This window comes from Limulus polyphemus, unplaced genomic scaffold, assembly GCF_000517525.1.
Source record: "Limulus polyphemus unplaced genomic scaffold, Limulus_polyphemus-2.1.2 Scaffold1762, whole genome shotgun sequence".
Taxonomy (NCBI): Eukaryota; Metazoa; Arthropoda; class Merostomata; order Xiphosura; family Limulidae; genus Limulus; species Limulus polyphemus.
The window spans coordinates 152,922-180,597 of NW_013667372.1; the positions used below are offsets into that span (position 1 = coordinate 152,922).

Consider the following 27,676-nt stretch of genomic DNA (forward strand, 5'->3'; position numbering starts at 1 on the left):
AAGAGTTACGGTAAGTATAACATAGTAATAGTTAGATAATGGTGTGGAAGAGTTACGGTAAGTATAATATAGTATTAATATCAGTCATAGTTAGATAATGACGTAGATGAGTTACGGTAAGTATAATATAGTATTAATATCAGTCATAGTTAGATAATGACGTAGATGAGTTATGGTAAGTATTTCGTAGTATTAATAACAGTAATAGTTAGATAATGGTGTAGAAGAGTTACGGTACGTATCACGTAGAAGTAATAACAGTCATAGGTAGATAATGGTGTGGAAGAGTTACGGTACGTATCACGTAGAAGTAATAACAGTCATAGATAGATAATGGGGTGGAAGAGTTACGGTACGTATCACGTAGAAGTAATAACAGTCATAGGTAGATAATGGTGTGGAAGAGTTACGGTAAGTATAGTATAGTATTAATAACAGTCATAGTTAGATAATGGTGTGGAAGAGTTTCGGTAAGCTTTCAAGTAAACTGAAAGGCGATTAGGGTTGCACTTTGTGTTTAGTCATCAGAAATGCTTTATTCTAGAAATTAAGTTCAGTTTTTTTATATTTACCCCAATTCATTGCAATAAAAACTAGACCAACAAAATACATTTACACAAAATATTTATTTAGATTAACGGAGTAAAATATGGCGACAGTTATTCCTAATGTGTTTGGATTATTTAATCCATTGATCCTTTATAATCAGGTTTCCTGCAATAATCCTCATTGTGAGAAACGTACTTTTTAGTAGTAGTATATAGTAAGTTAAATATATGAGTGTGTGTTAGGCAAAGGATTTTTCCACAGTAGGTGTCTGCAACTTCTTGTCGATAAAAGAACAGCACGCACTCAGCTTGTTTTAAAATAATATATTCAAAACAAGTTAAACGTATGTACAAAAAAATTCTTTACACTTGTATATCATAGTGGTATCTTAAATACTATACAGTTTTCTTCTTGTTGTAAAAATTCCTTTTAGGCCAATTCAATTGCTGTATAATTCATTTGACAAGCCGAACTATTTTCTCTATTTTCATCAAATTATTATCAGTGTATAATTAACTTACGCTGGCTCGTGAGTTACCGCAGTTGTATCCTGAACTTCCGATACTCGTCTGCTTTTTTATATTTAAGCCTACTTCCAATAAACGTCTGCTTTTCGCATATAGGCCTACTTCCAAATAATCGTCTGTTTTTTGTCAAAGTCTACACAGGCAGGTTCAGTTGCATTAGAACACCCTTTGACTTAAAATGTCAGAAAACTGTTAATCTCACTTTAACATATCAACCGTTAGGCTATTCACTCCTACGACGGTTAACTTTACTTATTCTAACCTTTCTCTGACCGAAACTCTATTTCACTACGTTTTACTTTTGGCTCTCTTCCTGCTCTCTCGTCTGGTCGCCACTATTTACATCTCTCACTGAGGCGTTCTAGAAATCTCTGTAGCTTTGGCATCAATTACTTACAAACACAACTTCCAGTAATCGTCTGCTTTTAACTCTCTTATTATGAAAAATCTAAACAATCATGAAATATTAGCTCACAAAATAAATTAATTAATACTACCTACACTAAACAGTATTTTTATATCTGACACTCATACTAGTCTTTTTGTTGTTGTTGTTGTTGTTCTAACATCTTCTAAGAACAATCTCGAGGACCTATCGAAGCATTCCCTAATTACTATTCATGATTAATGTAGTTTTACGAAAATTTCTGAACATTGTTTAATTAATCATTAGCTTTATTGTGCTTAGAGTAATTTAAATAACTATAGTTATTTAATTTAATTTATTTGTGTAACCTGAACAAAGTTAATGCAATTTATTGTGTTATCTGAACAATTTAATGTACTTTATTTGTGTAATCTGAACAAAATTAATTTAATATCCCTCTGTAACTTAATTATGAGTTATGCATCTTTGTGACAAGGTAAACAGAAAGTTCCCAGTTTACTGCAAAAAGTTGATGTGGAAATAATAGAGGGCGACACCTGCCAGGAGTGGTACAAATCTGTAGGCCGTCAAGAGAAGATATACAACACCATGATCTGTGCTGGTTATAAAGAAGGTGGGAGAGATTCGTGTCAGGTACGAACCGATAGTTTCTTTAACAAAACATTATTCAACAGTTGGGACTGTGTATATTAAATATGTGTATAAGTCTATTTTATTTCTTTTCTATAAAGGGACTCTGTCACAGAAAAACAAACAAAAAAACAGTTTTAATTTAAATTTATGTGCCTATATCTACGTTTTGATTTTGTTTGTCAAAACTGTCGTAAAATTACTTTGGCATAGAAACAAATGAAATTTACATACCCATATAAATTTAAATCGATATGTTTTATGCTAGTATTGAAAAATACGTGTGGATTTAGTTACAGCAAGCTTCTGAAACTGGATAATTTGCTTTTCCACAGGGTGATTCTGGGGGGCCCATGACTTTGAAGAAAGAAGGTAAGACGAAGCTGATTGGCTTAGTTTCGTGGGGTGTAGGCTGTGCAAGACCTAAGCTACCAGGAGTATACACGAAAATATCTTCGTATATCGACTGGATTAACATCTACGTGCATTAAATACGACTAAGATCTGTAATCCAGAATCAGTTCGAAGGTTCCTGTGTGCAAAACTGAAATCAAACATCGGCATTTCGTGAAAACACAATGCTGTAACATAGCCATCTTTATAAAGCTATAGACATCAGCGATAGAAATGCGCAGGAAAGCTGTAAATGTACGTCTCAAAAAGCGTATTGGAAACTTGTGGATGTCATTAATAACAGATATGTGTCGGAAAACTCAGTACATGTTAGTGAAAGAAACACTTAAAAACTCTGAATGTTGGAAATATAAGAATATTAGCAATGATATTTATAATCTTAAATTATAAGTGGCAGTGGAAGAAAGAAACAAAAGTATTTCAAATAATAAATAGTCTGTTAAAAATAACATGTTACCTATAAAGGAAACTCATACATTTCATGATGTGTTATAATATAGTTTCATTCTTCCTGGAGAATTTCTAGTTTTACATTCACATGCTACATGTTTTATCCCCGAGAGTTCCTTCAAACAAGATGATACCAAGAACCGTGAAGAAATACCAACATTTGTTCCTAGAATACTGCTTATTAGAATGTTTTAAGAAGCTCACCAAAGATGTCGCTTTTTGCGCTTCATTTTAAGCTCTTTTCCAGGAAAGCTTTCAATAAATCAAGGGAAGAAGTTAATGACAATGGTCTCCGCCATTATAAGGGATGGCTGAGAAAATATTAAATGTTCTTACAGTGAAAGAATTTTTGTTATTATATACCAGACAGTATTTTCTGTGTGATCTAGCGATTTTTAAAATGATTTTTATTTTATCTTGAAAGGGAGTGTGATTTTACTGATGATAATGAGGGAGCTTTAAAAACACTGAATTTATTAACGCATATGTGAGGCTTTCTCAAACAATGATTCTACCAGAAAAAGTTATCTTCATACCATATTGTCCCTAATTAACACCCCCGGGGGCATTCCAAACTGCAAGGGGAGGGACGCTAATTATACTGCTTGTGCAGTTCCGGATTCTATTTTTCACATGTGGTTTGTTGATTTCAGTGCTAATAAGTGTGTGTGTGTGTGTGTTTCTTTTTTTTTAAATCCAAATTACGGTAATAAAAGTGGATTATATGTTGGATTACTATTGCTGTCACACAAGGTAAGCTTTATAAAAATACTGGGGGAGGGGCGATAATTATAGAGGGGGCGTTAATACGGTATATTATAATAAGCTGAATGAATTGCCTGTGTTTTTAACGAAGTAGCAAGAATTCTTCTGTACACAATCAATGATGCAACTGTACGTATTTTTTACAGGCTTTTGGGAGAATTTTTCTATTTACTAACTGATCGCTTTTTTTTAGAACCCACCACCTAATATTGGGTTAGGCCATCTTTCCGCTTAATAATGGAATCGGCATGGAAGAAATTCCACAAGACACCTACTATTATGCCTCTTTAAAAATCGGAAAGTTTCTTGCTTTTACCCATTGTCTTCCAAGCTAACCACAATATGCTTCCATCTGGTATTTATGGACTCAAGTAATGAGTGTATTACATGATCATTCTAGTTTATATTTCCAAATAAATGAAATAATCATAGATATGCATGAACGGGGTCTTAATAAAGTGGGTAGTCGTTTAAAAGAATACGAATAATCATGGAAACCTACAGGTAATACACATTCAGAAATCACAGGAATAATTATGGAACCCACGAGCGACACACATTCAAAAACTACAAACAAAAAGTAACGGCAACTATATGTTGAATTTGTTAATGGTATAAACAATGCTACAGAATGCACCAAATAAAAGTATCAATGCACAATTGTGGATTCTTATCCCCCCCCCCCACCACACACACAATCTAGCCAAGTTGTTTGGTCGCCTTTTGACCTTCTAAGTTTCTACTTAAGCCTGTACAGCCTCATTAATCTTGGTCTCGGGATTTTCTGCAGGCTAAGCCATTGTTTTGAGCGTTCCATCGACCTCTTATCATTAAGAAATTGTTGCACCACATTTGCTGTATTCCTAGAATCATTGCCTTGCTGGGTTCCATCGGCCTCTTATCATGAAGAAATTGTTGCACCACATTTCCTGTATTCCTAGGATCATTGCCTTGCTGGGAGATAAATCCTCGTTCTATAAATCATGTTCTCATGAGAATGTCATGATAATCAGGATCTATATATACTGTTCAGTGGTCAGGGTGCCATCTACGTCGTGTAGATCACCGAAGTCATTGAGTGAGATGCAGTCCAAGCTTCTACTTCTCCCCCTCCCTCCCCCGCCATGCTTCATTATACATGTAAGTCGAGTATGATAATGTTCTCCTCTCCACTATCAAACAAACTATTGTTGATTGTTGCCACAGGATGTGAACAAGTATTCATTTGAAAATAGCATACATATCAAGGTTGGTTCACTCTTTGTGGTCCGGTGTCCATTTCCACCTTTACATTTGGTTACCTCATCTAGGTAAAAGTTTTCGAACACTAACATGTCTGTCGTATCCCAACTGGATATGGCAGGAATAGTGTGGTTCATATATTATAACATATTCTTCTTTGTTTTCATTCAGTTCTTTGAATTGGCAAGAACTGTACTCGACCGTCACTTATGACGTAAACAATATACCCTAAGATACTTAACAACACTTTTGAAGCGTTTCGGTTTTCTATCTTGACCACTAATATTATTAACTGTGAACAGTTTCACGTACCGTCTTCAATGTCTATCACACAGCTCCTACTAAAACACTTAGTCTTAAACCAATTTTTCGCATTGAGTATCCATAACTAGGAAAAATATTGGTTTCTGTACGCTTGTCTTTTTGTATTTCTGTCCTAAGAACCATGACTAGCTAACGTTGCTACTGCTACTACTAGCACAGTACGGCTGCCAATCAGTGACTGTACCTTTATAGGTGTGGCACTTTCTGATTAGTTTGATGGCAACCAATCAGTTTGTTTTAGGGCAAAGCGACAATGGGCTAGCTGCTGTGTACAATGCGAGGAATCGAACCCTGGATTTTAGCATTGTAAGACATTCAGATTGTAAACTGTTAACACGTGACTGTATGCTTTGGTGCAGCTCATTTTCACACGATAAAGGGGGTGGCGTTCTCGTAGTATTTTCATTCCATATCATTTTTACCTATGACCCAACTTAGAAGTGATTAATTTTTGGAGGGTCAAGGTCACAAAAAAAATCCCTATCTGTTAACATGGGGACCGATTTTTTACATCATTTTTATTCTATAGCTCAGTAAAAAATTATCTGATTTTGATGAAACTTGGTGGACTTATGTAGAATATTATTCCTCATTGTTCTGCCGAAAATGGTCCGTGTCCGTTGATAACGACAAAACATATGGACTCATTTTCGTATTTTTTGAGGGCCGAATATGATCAACTTTGCGTGGCGGAGGTATGCTCTCCACTGAGTGCCCCTCTAGTTCCTCACTGTTTTCCATAATTATTTCCAATACTGTATCTCTGATGGAAATTATTCATCTCATTTATTCTATCAATTTTTTAACGCCCTTGTCAATTTTTGGATTCATTAACCTACAACAAAAAACAAACTTTTTTTTTTACGTCTTGTGGGGTTTAAATACATACTTTTATGTGTATGCAATTCATTATACACTTGTAGTCTAAAGCTAATGAGTTAGTAATTTAGTACAAAATTTTTAACTGGTGTATTTAGATTATCAATAAGATGCCCATTAACTACTCTTAGCTATAAACATAATTTTTACTCCCAGACATGACGGCTTAGATGGCTACGGTTGTTCCTAACCCATCGGTCTGTGATATAAACGAACACACACGCACACGTACTATGTAGATCACCTTGAAGTCAACCAAAAGAAACAGATGCCAGTGGCTCCACGACGGGATTGTTTGTTAGTTATCAAGTCTACAAACGGCTGCAATAAATAAATCAAAATAGTAAACGCTAAAACTGCGTTTATAGACAGTTCAGGTTCTCTGTCCGGTTTATCATCGTCCCATTATAAACATTCTTAAAACTTAATGAATATATATATGAAATTTATGGCGTCTAGAGAGAGACAAGTTGCCACCTCGACAAGACAATAAAACTGAAACTTTAGTAATCTGTTGTTTTTTCAGTTTGTTTTGAATAGTTACGTTGGAGCTCTAGTAAATATATTCAGAGTCATAACTAATTAAAATTACCAGTAAATTATACAAAATTCACACTTAAACATCTGTATTTTCTCTACAGGTAAAATACCTTTTCGCAATACTTTCAATGTGCTATTAGCGGTCTAATACCAGACTATCAGTTACGTAATTAAATAATGAAAAATAAATTCTATGTTTATAGTATTTGTTTCTTCTACGTTCATAAAATAAAAGAGAATAATCTCTTTCAGTCGATATTTCTAAAATTAGGGAGATTGGTAAATTTATTCATCCAATCTCGTAAGTAGTTGTTATTTTTGTTGGCGCAAAGCTATGCAATTGGCTATCTGCGCTCCGTCAACCGAGAGAATCGAATCCCGAATTTTAGCGTTGGAAGTGCGTAAAAACTTACCGCTGACGTACAAGGGGATTATTGTAAGTAAACGTACTCATTAAATATGGACATATTAAAATTTCAGATGAAGTTGAAAGTATAGCAGTTACTTATTTAGGTTTTATAGCTACTATCCAACGATAATTTCTTATCTGAAATACTACATAACTGTGTTTTTAAAATCAGATCTTAAAAAGTGCATCACCATTTCCAAGATTCTTATCGATAGTGTTTAACAAAAAAAAAGCGCTTGAAGTAATGAATTCCTTTTTTTTCAACTCTGTTTATTTAATTTAGTCCAATATTCTCATCAGATTGATTTCTACAATATCTTATGAACATCCTTTGTGTGGTTACATTTCTTCTTACAATTGGTTGTTTAAAATTTACGTGATAAAACTCCTACTTTGTATTTAGGTGTGGTTATATTTTTTTCTTACAATTGATCTATACTACTTATTGTTTAATATTTACGTGATAAAAATTCTCACTCGGTATATAGGTGTGGTTACATTTTTTTCTTACAATTGATCTACACTACTCATTGTTTAATATTTACGTGATAAAATTCTCACTCGGTATATAGGTGTGGTTACATTTTTTTCTTACAATTGATCTACACTACTCATTGTTTAATATTTACGTGATAAAATTCTCACTCGGTATATAGGTGTGGTTACATTTTTTCTTACAATTGATCTACACTACTTATTGTTTAATATTTACGTGATAAAATTCTCACTCGATTTTATTGAAAAATTCTTCAGTTCGTTCGTCCTTTTCATGAGTATGGCCTATTCTTAACTCTTCCTAACTGCACGAGTTTGGTTTGTTTCAGGTTTTTGCTCAAAGTTACACAAGACCTATGTGCCTTAGCTGTGCTTAATCTTTAACTGGTAGACTAGAGGAAAGGCAGCTAGCCAACAGCTTTCACTGCCAACAATTGGGCTACTGTAATCAGATGCTGGAATTTGACAGTCACTCTTATAAAGCATCCACTGCCACTAAATGTGGAGAGCATTTTTTTTTTGTGGCAATGGGACGCGAACCTATAGGCCACGCCCGGTTGAAAGGGAATGCGGGTAAGTACCTGGCCAAACCCTTCTCGCCCCTTTCACACTCTTACTTGGTAATAATCTCGTGTTGTATTTAGATTTTCGCGTTGCTTGACACTCATATTCACTCAATTTTGAAAATGTAAACTCAATCCTCACTTCGGCAAAGCTTACCAAACACGTGGGCACTGTTTATTCATTCATTAATCAAACTAGAGTAGTAGAGCATGTAGTTAATGTGTTACTTAAAATGTGAAATGAAAAACTAGAAAACAGGGCAAAACTTCAACAACTCATGCATAAAATAATATTAGTTTAGCTGCTACACATAACGGAAGAATTTACGAACAGAAATATGAGGTTCACTTCCATTTGTCCCCCAATGGCAAAGCGGTATGTCTGCGGACTTACAACGCTAGAAACCGGGTTTCGATACCCGTGGTGGGCAGAGCACAGATAGCCCATTGTGTAGCTTTGTGCTTAACTTCAAAAACAAAACAAACACTTCCATTTAGCAATTTTAAACAATTAAAAATGATTTTCGAGTTCAAGTAATTACTGCACGAACTTTGTTTTCAAACTGCATAAAATACTTCGGTTAACTACATATTTGGCAATGCTAAAATCCGGGGTTCGATTCCTCGTGGGGGACACAGCAGATATCCCGTATTGTCTTTGCTCTAAAACAAACACAAACTACACATTTTGTGAGTAAGTGTACGCTAGAATAGGCTTTGCTTACGAGTTGCAGCACAAACAATAAATGTAATCCTTTCAGCTGTGCTGATCTCAGGCAACAAAGACAGTTGCAAATCCTGAAGGTTACCTGTATTATATTGGCATGAGGCCAGTTTATTTTATCTTATATGTTTTTGTGGCTGTAAGTGTTCTATTTAAAACATTAGCAATGTAAACGTGATGATAGCAACAAGAATTTTCTGAAAAGTAATGTTTTTTTCCAGTGAATATTTTATGGATTTTAATCTACTAATAATATCTAGGGATATCGAACTTTAAACTTCATTAAAGGAAAGGAAAAGTTGCTTGAAATGATAAAACTTTATAAGCATGCGCAGTAAAAAACAAACTTCTAAGTATGATTAGTCGAAACATGATAAATTAAGTTTGTTCGTTTGTTTTTTATGCTTGTTTTACTAGATTTATTATAGGTATTGTATCAAATACCTCCGTAATTGTGTTACTTAAATGTGATATATTTATATTTTTAAAATGTATTCCTATATTCTACCTCGGCTACAGAAGCATTTAAAATTTAATAAAGAAGTCTTTTCAGTATTTTAACTGCTACAAACTAATAACTGACTTTTATAGGATCTTACTTAGATATTTTTTTTCAACATGGTAATATAATTTAAAACCAATCTGTGAATTTTATGTAGATACTTATATCTAGCTTGTGTGGGTAATTCCCAGACTGAAATGTAAATATAAGAAAACGTTCATATTCATTTCCTTTGAGAATATTTTTTGCGATTTTAGACAAGTATGTTCCATTCATTTGTTTAATTTTATCATTCATTACTTGCCAGTAAATTCTCTAACAGTTTTTAAACCTGCTATTAGTTTTGCTTATCTAGATCAGTGTTTCTCAACAGGGGTTTCGCGAGACTTGAGGTTCCGCGGAATACAAGTATTCCACATATTCTAGTACGTAAATACAGACTAGTTACATAATCACAATCTGACCACATCATATTTCTTTATTAATATAGTGGGTTCCATAATGACACAACATAACAAATCACTGCATTGTTTTAAATTGGTGAGCGAGACCTGGTACAAATAGGTGCTTGAGTCATTTGTGTGTATGTGTGTGTGCCTGAGTAGTTGTCTCGAGAAATGTTTCGTGCTTTGCATATATGTGTGTGGATATATAGCTGCATTAAACATACATAATCCGTCTGGGGTTATTGTAGTAATGTTTTTTTGTTGTGGATGTTGTGAATGGTTCCGTGAAACAAATTTGACCCCAGAAAAGTTCTGTGAATTCAAAAAGGTTGAGAATCACTGATCGAGATTAATAATACTGAACCATAACCAAGGTTAAGTTTCTCTATTAAAGAGGAAAGGCTAGTCTTAACTGTGAATATGACAAAGTTAGGTTTAACTGTGAATGTGACAAAGTTAGGCTTAGCTGTAAATGAAACGAAGGTTTTTTACTTTAATATTTTCTGTTTAATTATTTTTGAAAATATATCTCTTAATTCTGTAATTGTTTACTTGCTGAATTTGATTTTTCTTTTGTCATTGTTGTGTTGTTTTTTTTAATTAACAATGACTGAGATCAAATACAAGTACCATTATTTTATCTCAAGGTGAAGTTCTAGCTGAATGGCGTACTGATACATAACAACCCGTTTCCATAAGATTTTCTATATCAACTATGTCTTTCATACATGTGTCGAGCTTGAAGTTAAAAATTACCGCTTAAGAGTGGATTTTTGTGTAGTTGTTGCTTTTGATAAAGAAAATAAAAAACTCTACTGCATTTGAAACATTTTTATAAATTTCATCTATACATTTTTAAGCAAGGGGAAAGAACGTTACAGATTTGGGTTAGTTTTAACAGGAAGCATTCGAAATACAACTGCCAGTGGGCAAACCTTCAGACTGATTTCATAAAGTCCTTTGAAGTCATACGAAAATAAAAGCTCTGATAAATAAATTAAATAGTCTCCTAAAACAACAATAAGCACTCACGTTTCACAGGTCTACTAACTTACACTTTAAAAGTTTTCAACCACCAGCGACTATTGCGAAGCACGGAAAGAAAGTAAACTAAATCTCAATGCAGTTTAAGAAACAGTTAAAGACAACTGATAAAAGAAAAATATTTGTGATTAATAAAGGTATAAACATATTTAGTCAAACTGAAAAACTAAGTCCTAACCAAGGGCGGATTAAGGAATTAGAAGGCCCGGAGCAAATTTTTTTTTGGGGGGGTTGGAACTCAGAATGGAACTTTATAAAATTATAAATACACAAACACGAGCGATGGGTAGGTAATATACAAAATACTAGTTCTAATATATATGTATATAATAAATATAAACTAAGAAATAAACGAATATTTCGTTCAAAGACCGAGCAACTATTTATGAAAGAACAGGTTAATGAAAAATACAATAAAACTTTTTATATGAAACGACTAAAATCGCTGTTAAAATAGTAATACAGTTCCAAACATATGTTTTTCAATAAAACATCCTGTTTTTGATTATTCTTTTCTCTTACTCGGGGGTCCTTTTAATCCGGGGGTCTCGGGGCAATTACATCCATTTACCTCTTGAACCGGTCCTGGTTTATCGAACAAACACGAAGTTAAACATTTTATTGCCAAGAAGGTTGGATGATGGAAGATACAATTTATATTTATTGAAGATAAGATTCACCTCCACGGTATAATTTCGAGGTTTACACAAATTTGAAGTACTGAATTTGTTTTTGTTTTTTAGTTTAATAAAAGTAAAATCTACATCCAATATTATTCCCTTTATTACTTGAAAGAACTCTACTATACAAAATTGGACCAAAAACAACGTTTTCGGAACATTTCTTAACGCTTTACAGTGATTATTGCAAGAATATTTCCTTTCAAATATATCTTATAACCTCCAAAGTTGCTGGCAGTACTTCTCTTTCTATGAAATATGTTTCAAAATAATAACAAGAAAGATGCTTCCACCATTACTACCCTATTTTAACAATACTTCAAACTATTATGAAATATACTAATCGTTTTCCTCTTCAAAAAAAAGATCACCTGAATGCTATGTAATAAAATCACCTATCTACCAAAACTTAGATCATGTGACCGACACCTTTCTATAGTATCATATATGATATAGTACATAAACATTTACCGAATGTCACAGTTCAAGTTTTGAGAAACTACTTTGGAATATATCGGAATATTCTCACGGTTAATATTTTATAACCTATTTAATTATTTTTTTTTAGCATCCAGAGCGTTAATCCATTTCATTCAACCGATCAATGTGTTGTTGTTGTTGTTTTGTTTTTTGTGTGTGAATAACAAGCAGGTGGATTCTTTAAAAATAAATCAGGCTGATATGATTTTCATCTGGAAACTTATAGGGCCACGACGTAGCCTATATGACATTAATTTTAATAAGCATTGATTTCAGTTTTACACAACATTTCTGATTTGTTTTAATGGGTCTCTATTGCTTGAGATCAGGTCATTCGCATCCTAGAATTAACATTCGATGAAATCTTAAATTAGGGCGTTACACAAAAATTCCAATGGATGATGTCAGTTCCTGTTCAAGGAAGGCAACATCTAACTTCAGTTTTACAAAGTAGCAGCTTTAATTGCTATCATTCGTTCAAAAACTGACACGTAGCACGTACAACTTTACACACAGACAACGCCGTGAGGGCAATGTTCTCCAAGCATGCGATGGACGAGGTAGTATCAAGTTGGAGAAGCCGAGACACAGTCAGTTTATAGTTTAAACTCGAATGTTCCTGAAATTAAATTTTTCTTAACTCGAGTATTATTCTGATATTGTGAACAATTTATGTTACACTAGCAGAGACCTGAAAAACATCTGCGGTCAAATTAGTTTCTTTATTGCAAAAGTACTTCTTTAAATACAGAATTTCTAGAATAAAACAAAAGAATCCTAATCGAAGACACCGAAACATGTTTAGTACACTTGTTTTAGGCCTAACATTAGTTAAGCCTTTATTAAATGCGGCCTATATTCGATAGAGAGATAAATTAACACTGTAACTTATGTACGTTTCTTGCTTTAGTTTAATTAAAGCTAAACTTTACCATACTTAATACTATCAATAAATAAACATATAATAATATTGTATGACCTAACGTTAGACCTTTTTAAAAACTTTGATAAGCTTTTAATATGTTGTTGTAAAAATGTCTGCTTAAATATATTTACATACACCTTTTGTTTACATCCGTTGAAATGATGTGCGCGCACATGCGCATATAAATAGTAAGATGCGCGCACATTTCAGAACAGACTAAAACTTAGTGATATTTTAATATATTACAAAATATAACAGTTATAAAAATTATTATTCTGTGAGAATTACTTTAAAAGTCTGTTTACTAAGAACAAAAACAATAATTCTTTCTACAATGGATATACGCCTCCCAGTGGCACAGCGGTATGTCTGCGGACTTACAACGCTAGAAACCTGGTTTCGATACCCGTGGTGGGCAGAGGACAGATAGTCCGTTGTGTAGCTTTGTGCATAGCTTCAAACAAACAATCCAATGGATATAGGCTTCATTAAATTATATTGCTGAATATAAAATGCATTGCATGTTTATGTATTCTAACACTTCAAAACTATGTCGTGCGAATTTACATTACATTTTTACTTTACTGTACTCCGAATATTAATTTCTCGAGTAGTGTATTGGTTGTTATTAAGCGCTCAGCTACACAATGAGCTATTTTTGCTGTGTGCACCACGGGTATCGAAACCCGAATTTTAGTGTCGTAAGTCTGCAGACTTACAGCTGAGCCACTGGGGTTTCGTGAGTGATCTTCATCAAACTAATAGCACATTCGTACAAAAGACTGAAATGCACAACGTAAAATAATTAAATGTTGTTTGCTTTTTTCAGAATTATTGTCGTTTTTCTTAATCATTCGTCTTATGTAAACCAAATTTTCAACTATGATTGCTGAACTACTAAAACAATCATCAAGAAGGAATAGCCTGCTGTTTTGCTTTTAACAGTTCAGTTCTGTGATAGTTTTCCGACTTTTCTGTGAATCCAGTTTAAGTAAGTTGTGATCCGAACAAATACCTGCGGTCTGTTGGGTTCTCCACAGCCGATCCCCCAGGATGTAATACCCGCTAAATACCAACGTCCGTTGTCTAGCTTGCACTGAAGAGGACCACCAGAATCACCCTACAATAAGGATTGGTTATTTTAACTTATTGCAACTAAAACTCTGATAATAGAATATGTGGATTTTAGAGCACACACATATACCATAGGATTGGTTATTTTAACTTATTGTAACTAAAACTCTGATAATAGAATATGTGGATTTTAGAGCACACACATATACCATAGGATTGGTTATTTTAACTTATTGTAGCTAAAACTCTGATAATAGAATATGTGGATTTTAGAGCACACATATACCCATATTATATTTATAGCCCATTATCCCTTATGTTTGTTTGTTTATTTTAGCGCCAAGTCGCACAATGGATCATCCGCACCTTGTTCAGCGCGGGGAATCAAACCCAGTTTCTAGCGTTGTAAATCCGCAGACATATCGCCGCGCCACTGGGTGGGTGGCTTTTTGATAGCAAATGACGTTCTTTCGCCACATTTGGAAACACCAATCTCTTTAGGACCAGCTGAGAAATTCAGTTTTTAAGTTATTAAACGTAATAAAATTAACTACACTTTTTAGACGGGAATTGTAATCAGCCATAGTTTCGTTACGACGTCTGTTTATAAAATATCGAATTAGCTAAATAATATTTCTAACTGTCCATTTTCATTGGCTCGCGTTTTTCCAATTAATAATAAAATTCCTATCAAATTGAGAATTAAATCAATCTTGATCAAGTCAAAAGTGATCATATCATAACCTGCTAAGGGCTGCTTTTGTTTTTTAAACAGTGTTAAGTATCTCTAGTTTAACCATCACAATATGCTAAGGGCTACTTTTTTAAAACAATGCTAAATGTCCTTAGTTTAACCATCACAATCTGTTGAGGACTGCTTGTTTTAAACAATTTTGAGCACCCTCTGTCTAACAATCATAACGTTCTAAGGGTTTTTTTTTCAAGCAGTTTTAAGTTTGTTTGTTTGTTTGTAATTAAGCACAAAGCTACACAATGGACTATCTGTGCTCTGCCCACCACGGGTATCGAAACCCGGTTTCTAGCGTTGTAAGTCCGCAAACATACCGCTGTGCCACTGGGGGGCGCAGTGTTAAGTATCTTCAGTTTAACCATCACAATCTGTTGAAAGCTGCTTTTTTAACAATGTTAACCATCCTCAGTCTAACCATTACAACCTTCTAAGAGTTACTATTTTTTAACAGTATTAAGTTTTTTTTTAACTATCACAATCTGTTGAAAGCTGCTTTTTTTAACAATGTTAACCATCCTCAGTCTAACCATTACAACCTTTTAAGGGTTACTATTTTTTAACAGTGTTAAGTATCTTTTAACTATCACAATCTGTTGAAAGCTGCTTTTTTTAACAGTGTTAATGATCCTCAGTTTAACCATCACAACCTGCTAAGAGTTTTGTTTTTTAAACAATGTTAGGTATCCTCAATTTAAAAAAGTCAGTAAAGAACCTCATGTTCGAAAGGATCAAGCACAATAAGAACTTAGCTGAAGAAATTGGTATGGTATTCACAATAACTTTTTTTCTCCTTTATTGTATGGTTATAATACAAAACTAAGGCAGAATGTCATGCACAGTAAAAAAAATGCTGAAAAGAAGGCAACCTTGATCAAATACGAACAGATATCGTTTTGACTTCTGTAGCAGGACAAACCTTTGATATGTTGAAAAATTCATGAAGGGGAGATGTTAAAACATTCTTCGAGCTAGCGAGAATATTGCAATTATAATATTATAATTTCATACTTACATTTGTTTGTTTTGTGTTTGTTTGTTTGTAGTTAAGCGCAAACCCGGTTTCTAGCGTTGTAAGTCCGCAGACAAACCGCTGTGCCACTGGGGGGCGTTTGGTTTGTGATCAAGGCCAAAAATTTCCCACACCAGGCGACCTACGAGTTAAGATAAAGGGTTAACCCATTATCACATTTCTAGTAAGGCTATTTTATAACGACTCAACATATCACATTTTTCCCTCTTTCACAAACAAGTTCTGTCCTCGGACCTTATCTCAAGTTCATCAAACAACCATTTGTTGATCGCTCGTTTTTTCTGAGGTAAATCTTTTGCACCTCCCGCATATAGAATTTGAAGACAGAACCATTCGCATTACCAGCGAGTGGTCTACCAACTCAGCTGAAAGATTAACCTACTAGCAACTGAAAACTACGACAATACCCCACGAAGATACAGGCCAGATCAAACCAATATACTTGCCAGATGCTACTGAACGTTCAGTATTAGAAAATAAATCAAACCATATAATTCATTCCTGAAATTGCAGAATGCATTATATTAGATAAATCTAATGTTCCAATAAATGTTACTAAAATGACAACCCCCATGTTAACCACAAGGAATTATTAAATAGATCAATCGCTATATCTTATGATTTACAAGTCATGTCAGTAGACCAAATATATTAGTCACCATGTCTATTGATTAATAACTTATATCAAATTAAACCTTAATATATCCATTGAATTAGATATAATCCCTTATAAGGAAAGATGGCACCAAAAATTAAGTACAGACAGGAACATCTGTATAGAACAAACTAGTAATTCCATGTTTTAGATTGCTACGTAAAGCGGTATGATGGACAACTCAATGAACCTCTGTATAGAATAAACTAGTAATTCCATGTTTTATATTGCTACGTAAAGCGGTATGATGGACAACTCAAGGAACCTCTGTATAGAATAAACTAGTAATTCCATGTTTTATATTGCTACGTAAAGCGATATGATTGACAACTCAATGAACCTCTGTATAGAATAAACTAGTAATTCCATGTTTTAGATTGCTACGTAAAGCGGTATGATGGACAACTCAAGGAACCTCTGTATAGAATAAACTAGTAATTCCATGTTTTAGATTGCTACGTAAAGCGGTATGATGGACAACTCAAGGAACCTCTGTATAGAACAAACTAGTAATTCCATGTTTTAGATTGCTACGTAAAGCGGTATGATTGACAACTCAAAGAGTTATGAACATTATCACTTCGGCTGAAATATTTGAAAGTTATCTATTTGTTTAGTACTTTACATTGGCTTATACCAGGTTGATTCACTTATTAAGCATCAGACTGTAGAGGATGGAAACATTGAATAACTACAACTTGTTACTTATATGACTCAATGGAATGGGATTTCCCTATGAAAATGTATTTGTTAGTAAAGGTTACAACGCATAAACTTGATATTTAATATTGTTAAGACAGCGGTAGTCACGTGACCAGTAACACGTCATGATATTCTAGAAGGATTGGGGAACATCACGAATAATCCAGTATGTGCTAGGCGCCCTCTATTTCTGTATATAACTGCGCCGGATAACGTGAGACAAATTAATCGGAATTGAATTGCAGACAGGCAGAGATAAAGAAGGACAATTGAGTCAAGCGCGGTAGTGACCGTAAGTAAGTGCGTGAATCATTGTGAATTATAGCGTGTGTTTAAAGTGACTGTGGAAATTAAGTGTATTGCAAAGTTGAATTGAGAAAGAATAAACTAGTTTTATTTAAGAAAGGACTTGTATCTCTGAAGTTCCTCGGGAAGAATTTATATACGGGAAATTAACATACGAACACAGAGGCGTAACAATATGTTGCCAATAATGAATGAATGAACCGATAAATCTCAGCCCTAGGGCCGTTTACCGACACTCACTTTCTCCTGGATAAGTAGTTTTAGATGAATAGGCCAATTCACAAAACAAGATTATTTTTGTGGTATGCTCATTTTCTCCTGGATAACTGGTTTTAGACGAATAGGCCCATTCATAAAATAAGATTATTTTTGTGATACTCTCATTTTCTCCTCAATAAGTAGTTTTAGATGAATAGGCCAATTCATAAAATAATATTATTTTTTTAGTTCGCCCATTTTATCCTGGATAAGTAGTTTTAGATGAATAGGCCAATTCATAAAACAAGATTGTTTTTGTGGTACGCCCATTTTCTCCTGGAGAAGAAATTTTATATGAATTGGCCAGTGCACGTTGACATATACGTTTATTCGTAAGAAAGCGTGAGTTTTAAATACGATCATACATTGTTAAATGAACAAAGAAAACTTTACAGTTGAATCAGGAGTATGATCTTGTTTGTTTTTGTTGTTGTTGTTGTTTATATGCAAGCTACGTGCGTCTTAAACTGTAGCAGTCCATTTACTTTTATATACACACTTAAGCTTGAAAAGTAGCCTTGTTAAGGCAACTTACGGTTCGTAACGTAGTTGGAGACCTTTTGGCTTTGCCGCATGAGCGCCCATAGAAATATTTTCAAGAGGGGGAAAAACATGTATGTAGGGGATCAGCTTTTGCACTGTAAATCAAAAGGCTAAAATGATATGTGTTTTGTGTGCTTAAACGAAAACATAAATTTACAGTTTTAATATAAGTTACTAAAAATGTTTAGTTTAACTACGATGTTAACTTTACATCATAATACGTGCAATTTTTTTGTAAAATGTAGGGGAGCAAATACCCCCCTCTTACCCCTTCCTGCGGGAGCCCATACTTGTCTGTATCGGGAAAATTTTGCAATAAACTTTGTAACAACAAACAAAACACAATCAGATAAGCAAAACATAAGCCTTATAACGTGTAATCTATGTTTACGATGTAAGTATATAGATAGGTATGCAAAGTGTGTTTGGTTGTATTTAAGTATAAGTTAGGAGATCACTTTTATTTATACTCACCACGCATGCGCCATAGCCTCCTTCTGAAAATCCAGCACATATATTTCTGGTGGTGATGTGGCTAATACCACGGTAGATATCCGTACAATTCTTTTGTGGAAGCACAGGAAGTTTCGTGCTTTGTAAAAGTTTTGTCTTTGGAGAATCTATTGAATTGATAAAAAAAAAAGAACGTGCTGAACAATTCTCTGCAAACCTACAGGATTCGGGTTTTGCTAAATCTTTCCATTTAAACATTTTAGGAGTTACTCTTGACTTTTTAAAGTCTTTTAAGGCTTATTATGGAATGTTCAATGTATCTCCAAGCCATATAGACAACTACAACTATCAAAGTAATTCACAAATTCATTTGCTGAAAAACAGTTCAGTTCGTAATATTAAACCATGATCGAACTTGATGCAGTCAATGAAATATAAGTTATTATTCAAACTTCACGGTTACTGTACAAATATTTTAGGATTTAAGACCTCCGCCAGATTTGAGATTTCATGGAACACATCTATTTGTTTTAAAAAACTAAAAATACGAACAACGATCAATTAAAACACCTGTAGGGCTCACAAAGATCGATGATTTTCATGGTATATTCACTTATTTAGAAATCATAAGCATAAAAAGAAAAACGCTCAGTTAAAACATTTGTAGGTCGCTGAAAGAACAATGATTCTCATGGTATGTCCATTTGTTTAGAAATCATAAGCACAAAAAGAAAAACGATCAATTAAAACACCAGTAGGGCTCAAAAAGAACAATGACTCTTACGGTATATCCATTTGTTTAGAAATCATAAGCATAAAAAGAAAAACGCCCAGTTAAAACATTTGTAGGTCGCTGAAAGAACAATGATTCTCATGGTATGTCCATTTGTTTAGAAATCATAAGCACAAAAAGAAAAACGATCAATTAAAACACCTGTAGGTCTCTAAAAGAACAATGACTCTTACGGTATATCCATTTCTTTAGAAATCATAAGCACAAAAAGAAAAACGATAAATTAAAACACCTGTAGGGATAGAAAAAGAACAATGATTCCCATGGTACTTAATTTCAAACTTCTGGCAAAACCGAGATCGCTAAAGCTTATATTTGACGTTTGTCCTTCGTATACATGTTTTCAGGGACGTTTAGAATTATGTATTATAACATCCGTGACTGACGGGTATGACATACTCTATGTTAAGCAGTGGCCATGTTTACGCCATTCTTAACGCGATTTTATTCAATGCCAATATTTATGCCATTACTGCAACATATGTGCAATAGTGTGCTTTGGACTTTCTATTTTCGAGTCTCGATACAGCGGTGACAATAGCTATCGTTACTCAGGAAACACAATTTTGGTCTGACATTACTGTGTACAGTGCTACTGGCAGCCTACTTCAGATTTGGCAACATTTTAGGATTTTTGACAGGAAAGAGTGTTAAAGCCTGAATATTCTGCGCCGAAAATAAGGTCCAGAATATTAAACTTGCCGCCATGTTTGATAGCATCTCTCCTATTTCACTATTTGCGCGGGCGTAAACATAGCTACCATGTATTTACTTATATTGTTAAGTTCTGTTTGAAACAGCTAACATTTGTGAATTATCGTTAAACTATAATGTTTAAAATCATTCATAGGGCTAATTTCAACAATGCATGTACCATAAGTACCAACTACCCTTACTCAGTTTCAGTCTGCCATATCCACTGATGAAGCACTCTCGACCCTGAAATGTTTCGTTTTGTGGTGGTAGGCAGATGGGGGCGCTGCTGTTTTCATCTACACGAACAGGTTGAGAGAGATGAAATAGAGCTATATCGTTTATAAAGTGACGCAGTTGAAAGTACTCATGTCGGTAGATGCGTTTTACTGTGACTTGTTGTTCTGTAGTCTCATCTGATGACAGATCCACCTCTCCAAGACGGACTATCCAAAATGGAGCCAAAATAGGAAATCGGAACAATGGACTAGAAAAAAACACATATTTGAAGCATTAGCCACCTCTGATCCCGTTGATTAAAGGAGACATTCATCCTTAGAGAAAAAAAAAAAGAATTTTTACAAAATATTTACATCTCATATTAATGATATATATATACTTTGTTCGTTTAAAACTTTATGGAGATTTCTAGCTTTTTCTTTGTTTGCTGTTGCTTTTTTACACAAATACTGTGCCTTCAAGGATTTGTGGTTCCCGACCTGTTGCCACAAAAACGCACTCCGCAATTTGTGGTCGTGAGTGCACTATAAGAGTGGCTGTCATATCCCACTATTTGGTCAGGCAAGAGCAGTCCAAGAGTTGGAGATGGGTGCTATAGACTAGTTGCATTCTTTCTAGTCGATCAATTAAAAATTACAGATGGCTATGCACAGATAGCCCTTTGTGTAGCTTTGCGCGAAAATTCTGGAACAAACAAATGTTAGGATTTATGGAACCAAATATATCTTATATTTAACGTCTAAACGACATTTTCCCTCTGTTCTGAGTAGTGCTAAATTTATTTTCATTTTTGCATTCAGTAAATAAACGTTTCACAACCAAGTGTTTGTTTGTTTTTAATTAAGCACAAAGCTACACAATGGGCTATCTGTGCTCTGCCCACCGCGGGTATCGAAACCCGGATTCTAGCGTTGTAACTCCGCAGACTTACCGCTGTGCCATTGAGGGGCCACAACCAAGTGACTAAAGCAGAAAAGCTTAATCAATACAAAAGAAAAGCTATCAACGCCCTCTTTCTCCAACTCCCATATTTCAGTAAAGCAAATATTATACCTATATCAAATCGTTCATAAATCTATATCTGTCGTTCGATAAGATTACATTCTTGTTCAAAATATCAAATTTTTAGTATGTTTGTAATATTTTTCCAGGTAAACATACTCCAACTCATTGATTGATATTAATTAATAGGATTAAGACGTTATTTAATATCAATGGTAGCTTATTGGCATGTAATAATATTATTTTAACACAAAGTTATGGAATTTCAAATACATTTAAATTGTTAAAAACGCCTAAAACACAAAAGAAAAATTTAAATATTTTAAATTATTGTGATAAAAAACAAATAATATCAGCCAATAACCATTGTAAAATACAGAATATTGTAGGCATTAGAAACACAACAGACCTGTACAATACTTTTACTATAGTAAAGACTATTGTGCTTCAACATATGTTAACGAGGACCCATAATAATGTTATTAGCAATGCTTATTCAATAATTATAGTATTTTGGCACTTGTGTATAAAGTTAAAATCATAAGTAATATTCAACGTTAAACTAGTACACAGTAAGTTACGGATTTACAACGCTAAAATCCAAGGTTCGATTTCCGCGGTGGACACAATAGATTGCCCCAATGTGGCTTTGTTCTAATAAACAAACAAAATAATTCTAGTTCTTAACAATGTAAATTCAAGACCAGGTTTCAGGCATTCGTTTTTGTAATAGCGTATATCAAACTTGAATTCTAGTTTTTATCTATGAGGATTCAAGAACAATCTTTTTTCGGGCATTCCGTGTTTTAATAGCATTATATAACACATCAAATCAAACTAATAAGTTTACATGATGTTACAGGAATTGTGATGTGACGAATCGTTAATGTTGTACAGTATTTCACAAACTTGATTTCATTTTATGCACCAGTCTCAAAGCGGCTTCACAGTTTTACGTTTTCAAAATTCTTTAAACCTAATTTTTTTTACTTGTTTTATACCGTTTATTCGTTACTTAATACATTAAAACAATGTGTAGATATAATGGTCATGCGGTCAGAGAGCAGGCAATACAGAAAACGTTATTGAAGGGCAAGGCCAATGGAAAGAGACAAAGGGAGAGACCAAGAAGGAATTGGATGAAAGACATATGTGAATGGGTATAAGTGTACTATGTAGGATGCATCCAGTTGTTTTTATTGTTTCACACTGAGTGTGGTAACAACTGACGAAATCTTGAAATGATGCAATATGTAGGCTCCACGTGCAGCGAACGGTATATTTGGTTTTAATCTGGAGTTAGCATCCTCTTACAGAAGGTTCGATGTCATGGTGTGCCATGTCTTCCTTTCCTGTGCCGTTCTGACACATCCAGTTGTTTTTATTGTTTCACACTGAGTGTGGTAACAACTGACGAAATCTTGAAATGATGCAATATGTAGGCTCCACGTGCAGCGAACGGTATATTTGGTTTTAATCTGGAGTTAGCATCCTCTTACAGAAGGTTCGATGTCATGGTGTGCCATGTCTTCCTTTCCTGTGCCGTTCTGACAAAATCAGTAATTTTCTCTGTAAAATACGTGGTAATTAGTAGGATTAATTGTAATATTGATAATATATTTCACTTTGTTGGTTTGTGTGTGTGCGCGTGTGATTCATATGTTTTTAGGGTCCCCATAACCAATAAAGTCACGGACCCACAAGCACTTGGTCTGTTTGTTTCTTTGGAATTAAGCACAAAGCTACACAACGGGCTATCTGTGCTCTGCCCAACACAGGGATCGAAACTCAGTTTTTAGGGTTGTAAGTCCGCAGATATACCGCTATGCCACTGTGGAGGAAGCACTTTGGTCAAAGTTTCGAAAAATGTTTTTAAAAAACCAATGCATCCAATCGGTAAAATAGTGAATAAAAACCTTTATTAACATATTTTTCAAGAGTAGCATAAGAGATAGCACTGAATATTTAATATTTCCTGTGTTTATAGTTTATTTGACAAATATATGATGAAAAAAAAAACCTTCACATTTGATCTTTAAGTTAATCTGAAGTCTTATCAAACCTTTCAATATTCTTTATCTTTTAATTCTTCCGATCGCAAGTTAATTTACGCCTAAATTCCTGCAGTGAAATAAATCAAGTTAATCGTTTTTACAAGCAATCACTTCCCACAGAAACGGTGTTTAGTTTTCTTAAATAGCATTTATTTAATTACGTTGAAAACCACAAAAATACTTGCAATCCTAAGTACGTAATAAGCCAAACAGGCTGTGCTTCAATATTAAATAGCTAAATCTGAACTTCGTTCCTGTTCTCGTACTAAATTGCAGAGTACAACTGCTGATTAAACTCTATTAATTCTTACTCGTGTACACAGTGCGCAGCAGTCACCACCCATTCTGGATGTATTAGTACTCCACCACAGTGTTGATCCAAGGTCTTTCCTGTTAGTGGGTTTTTTAAATGAAGAGACACCTGCAACGTCAAATATATATATTTACAAAGAATTGTTAATTATTCTGCAAAAGAAAAAAAACTATACAGTGTTCCTTGTTTTTTATTTCTATAGTTTAAACGACACTTTCAGATAACTTGTTTCGTAATATGCAAATACAGAAATAAAAAATAATATTTGCACAATGTGCTTCCCTGGACAGGTACATTATGTTATATACTAGAAACGAGGCAGGTTTATTTGTTTGCCTGTCAACAGAACTGTTCCTTTAAGAGGCGTCGTTAGGTGTTTAAAATATTCGGGACTCGGGCCCATAGGTGCGGGAATTTTCGGCGTTTCAGTGTGATATCGATCATGTTTTTCTATTCTGATTTTTCAAGACACCAACTGAGGATTCGGGGCACGGGCCCCGTGTGTCAATGCCCAGCGACGCCTCTCCTTGGTTCATGTTTAAATATATTTACAAAAAACAAGACTTATGCCAAATTCCAGTATAATTTCATTCAGATAAAAAAAAAAGCGACAGTACTTTTCATTCGGTACATGGATTTATTCTGACTAGAAATCAATCGTTTTCTAGTGACGTTAGGCCACGAGAGCGTTACCATGTAAAATATACGAAATTTTACCATATTTTGTAAGTTGGGAAATAACTTTTGTTTTATTAAGTAAGCAAATATTCATACTAATATGCTTTCTGGTCAAATATTTTAAAAAAGCCTATAATGATACTTGAAATATGCATGGTGCCAGTTTATTAAGGAAAAAACCCTACTTCTTAGGGAAAGAAGCTTATGTCAAACCGACGATTTTGGTGTAAATCCCCCCATCGAAGTTAAGAAGGTGTTATCTTCTCTCTCTCTCTCTCTCTCTCTTGGGTTTTTTTTTGGGGGGGGGGGGTTCTGGAAATAATAGTTATTTTGGAGACTTCTAACTATTTCATTTTCAAGAATATATGTTACCTAAGCGTCACGTATTTCTCCAACAAAAAAGCCAATGTTATTATTGTCTATAATTAAGTTATATTAGATAAAAAATCTACTTGAAACATTATCATGAAAGTATAGTGAATAAAGGCTAAGGACACTCTTCTTGTGTTTGACATATAATTACAATCCTTAATGATCTGCCAGTTAAAAAGTTTAACTACAGAGCTTAAAGGAAACGCACCAAAATAGTTTTAAACGATAACAACAGAATAAATTAGTTTTACAAATCACCAATGATATACAAATGGACGGTATTGTGTTGATTTTTTAAACCTGAACGACATTTTCAGGCATGACTCATTCTTAATTTAGAACTGTAATTTAGAGGGTGGTCAAATAGTCATCACCTCCTACCTAATATACGGCTATTATTAACTAAATAGCAAAATTGACTGTTGTAGCTGAAAGCGTGGAGCGTGTTCAGCGGTATATCTACACTCCATTATTGAACCTTCCGCTCCAAGTTAACCACTATGGCACTCATGCTCACAAACACGATATGTGGAACAAGAAGAGAAAACACCCATCTACAATAGAGTGTGTTCATCGTTGGGCTTTCTGATCCGCAGCTTGGTACGTTAACCACTAAGCCAATCCGGCTTACAAAACAGGATGTGGGAAATGTGAATTACAAACATTCTAGAGACAAATGTGAATTTACATATATTACTTTACATCTATTTCCTTACTATAATTGACTCTAATTAAGGACAGAGATTGGCCCAGTGGTTAGCGTGTCCAACTAGGGGTCTGAGACTTCGTGGTTCGCGTTCCGTTTCCGAAAAAAAAAATCGCATTGGTCACGTTGGGACCATGGATGCGTTATAAGAGTGAAAATTAGGAACGGCTGGCTGGCGAAGTATAGCCCTTAACAAACAAACAAGTCACAAAGTAAACGAAATAGAAGGGAAATGTAATGCCGTGGGGGCATTATAATGTGACGGTCAATCCCATTAATCGTCGGTAAAAGAGTAGCCCAAGAGTTGGGGGTGGGTGGTGATGACTAGCTACCTTCCCTCTAGTCTTACACTGCTAAATTAGCAGATAGTCCTCGTGTAGCTTTACGCGAAATTCAAGACAAACAAACTTAACATCTAATCAAGAAATAACACATTAAAACGTAAAAAACAATAAAAATATGTCTCGGTGATGCTATTCAGTCTTCACTTATAAAATACTTCATTAAATATTAAGAGACATTACACATAAAAACTTGAAAGTAGAAAAGGTAAATAGTGCAACGCCCTCTAACCTGCCATGGCCAGTCACCAAGTGAGGATGGCTCTCCGCCAACGATTCGAATATTTTCTCTGTTTTCAAAAGAACTTTTTCCACAACCTTTAAGTAAAATAAGTATATTTTAATAAATATTTCAGTATGAATACAACTATTATAACACATGCACGAATTGAATAATTTAATAGTCGTCTTTGACCAGAAAATTTAAAGCAAGATTTTTTATATTTTCCCATCAAGCAGCAGTATCATCTGCTTATGATGCCATGTTCGATTCACTATCTGTGGTTCACATTTCATGTGATTACAGCTGTTACAAACAACAGACGAGGTCAAGCAGAATTTGCTACAGTCAGATTTATCCGTTATAATAATAATACTTAGTTTTTCTGTCCTGAAAATGCGTGCACACCTTACTATCGAAATGCCCATGCCCGCGCACTTAATTTCAACGGATGTAAATATACTTTAGTAAACATTTTGTACTACAACATATTAAAAACTTATCAAAGTTTTTTTTAAAAAAAAATATCTAACATCAGGTCGTAGAATAACATTACAATTTTATTTACTGATACTATTAAGTACAGTAAAGTTTAGCACCAACTAAGCTAAAGGAAAAACGTACACAAGTTACGGTGTTAATTCATCTCTTTATCGAATATAGGCCATACTTAATAAAGGCTTAACTAATGTTAGGCCTAAGACAAATAGACTTGTAGATTTCAGTATCTGCTATCAGAATTTGTAGTATTAAATTTTTTTTAAAAAGATCTAACGTCAGGTCGTAGAATTACACTATAATTTTATTTACTGATAGTATTAAGTACGGTAAAGTTTAGCCCCAACTAAACTAAAGGAAAAAAACTTACACAAGTTACGATGTTAATTCATCTCTTTATCGAATATAGGCCAAAGTTAATAAAGGCTTAACTAATGTTAGGACTAGAACAAGTGGAAGTATAGATTTCGGTGTCTGCGAATAGAATTGTTTTGTATTATTCCAGAAATCTTTTATGTAAGGAAGTACTGTTGCAATAAAAATACTAATTTGACTTAAAATCTTTTGCTGGTCTTAGTAAATGTTGCTCAGCTTATTTCTTTACATTTATTTACTAGTGAGTAGTTATAATAAGTTAATCTTGTTGACGAACCTGCTCACATGTGAGAAAAATGAGTTCATAGACTACGTTGATATGCCAAAAGTAATTGCTCTATTTCTCTACGGGTAGACGACTTTTGACTTGATAAATATCATAACTGATATCTTTTGATAGTCTGAACTATGTTAATAACTTTAGTCCTTTATAATATTACATTTTATTTACTTTTAATTTCAAATTTTTTGCTATATTCTGGTTTGTTTTTGATCATCGCGAATATTGATTGATTTAGTTAAAGAACGTTTCAATTAACATATAATATTAAAGAAAAAATATTATATAGAAATCGTATAGAAACACCTACCAGTGACACACAGCACAATTGCAGCTAGAATTATTCCTGTTCTTTCAAGCTTA

The 27,676-nt window shown here is 34.1% G+C and overlaps 1 protein-coding gene across 1 annotated transcript in view; it reads left to right on the top strand.

The window, feature by feature from the left end:
- The window catches only part of LOC106464859 (transmembrane protease serine 9-like), a 59,566-nt gene that overhangs the window by 9,556 nt on the left and 22,334 nt on the right, over nt 1-27,676 (top strand). Inside the window, exons 6-7 of the mRNA XM_013925016.2 lie at nt 1,940-2,097; nt 2,430-2,576. Coding sequence (XP_013780470.2) covers nt 1,940-2,097; nt 2,430-2,576 — 305 coding nt within the window. The remainder of the gene's footprint in view (nt 1-1,939; nt 2,098-2,429; nt 2,577-27,676) is intronic.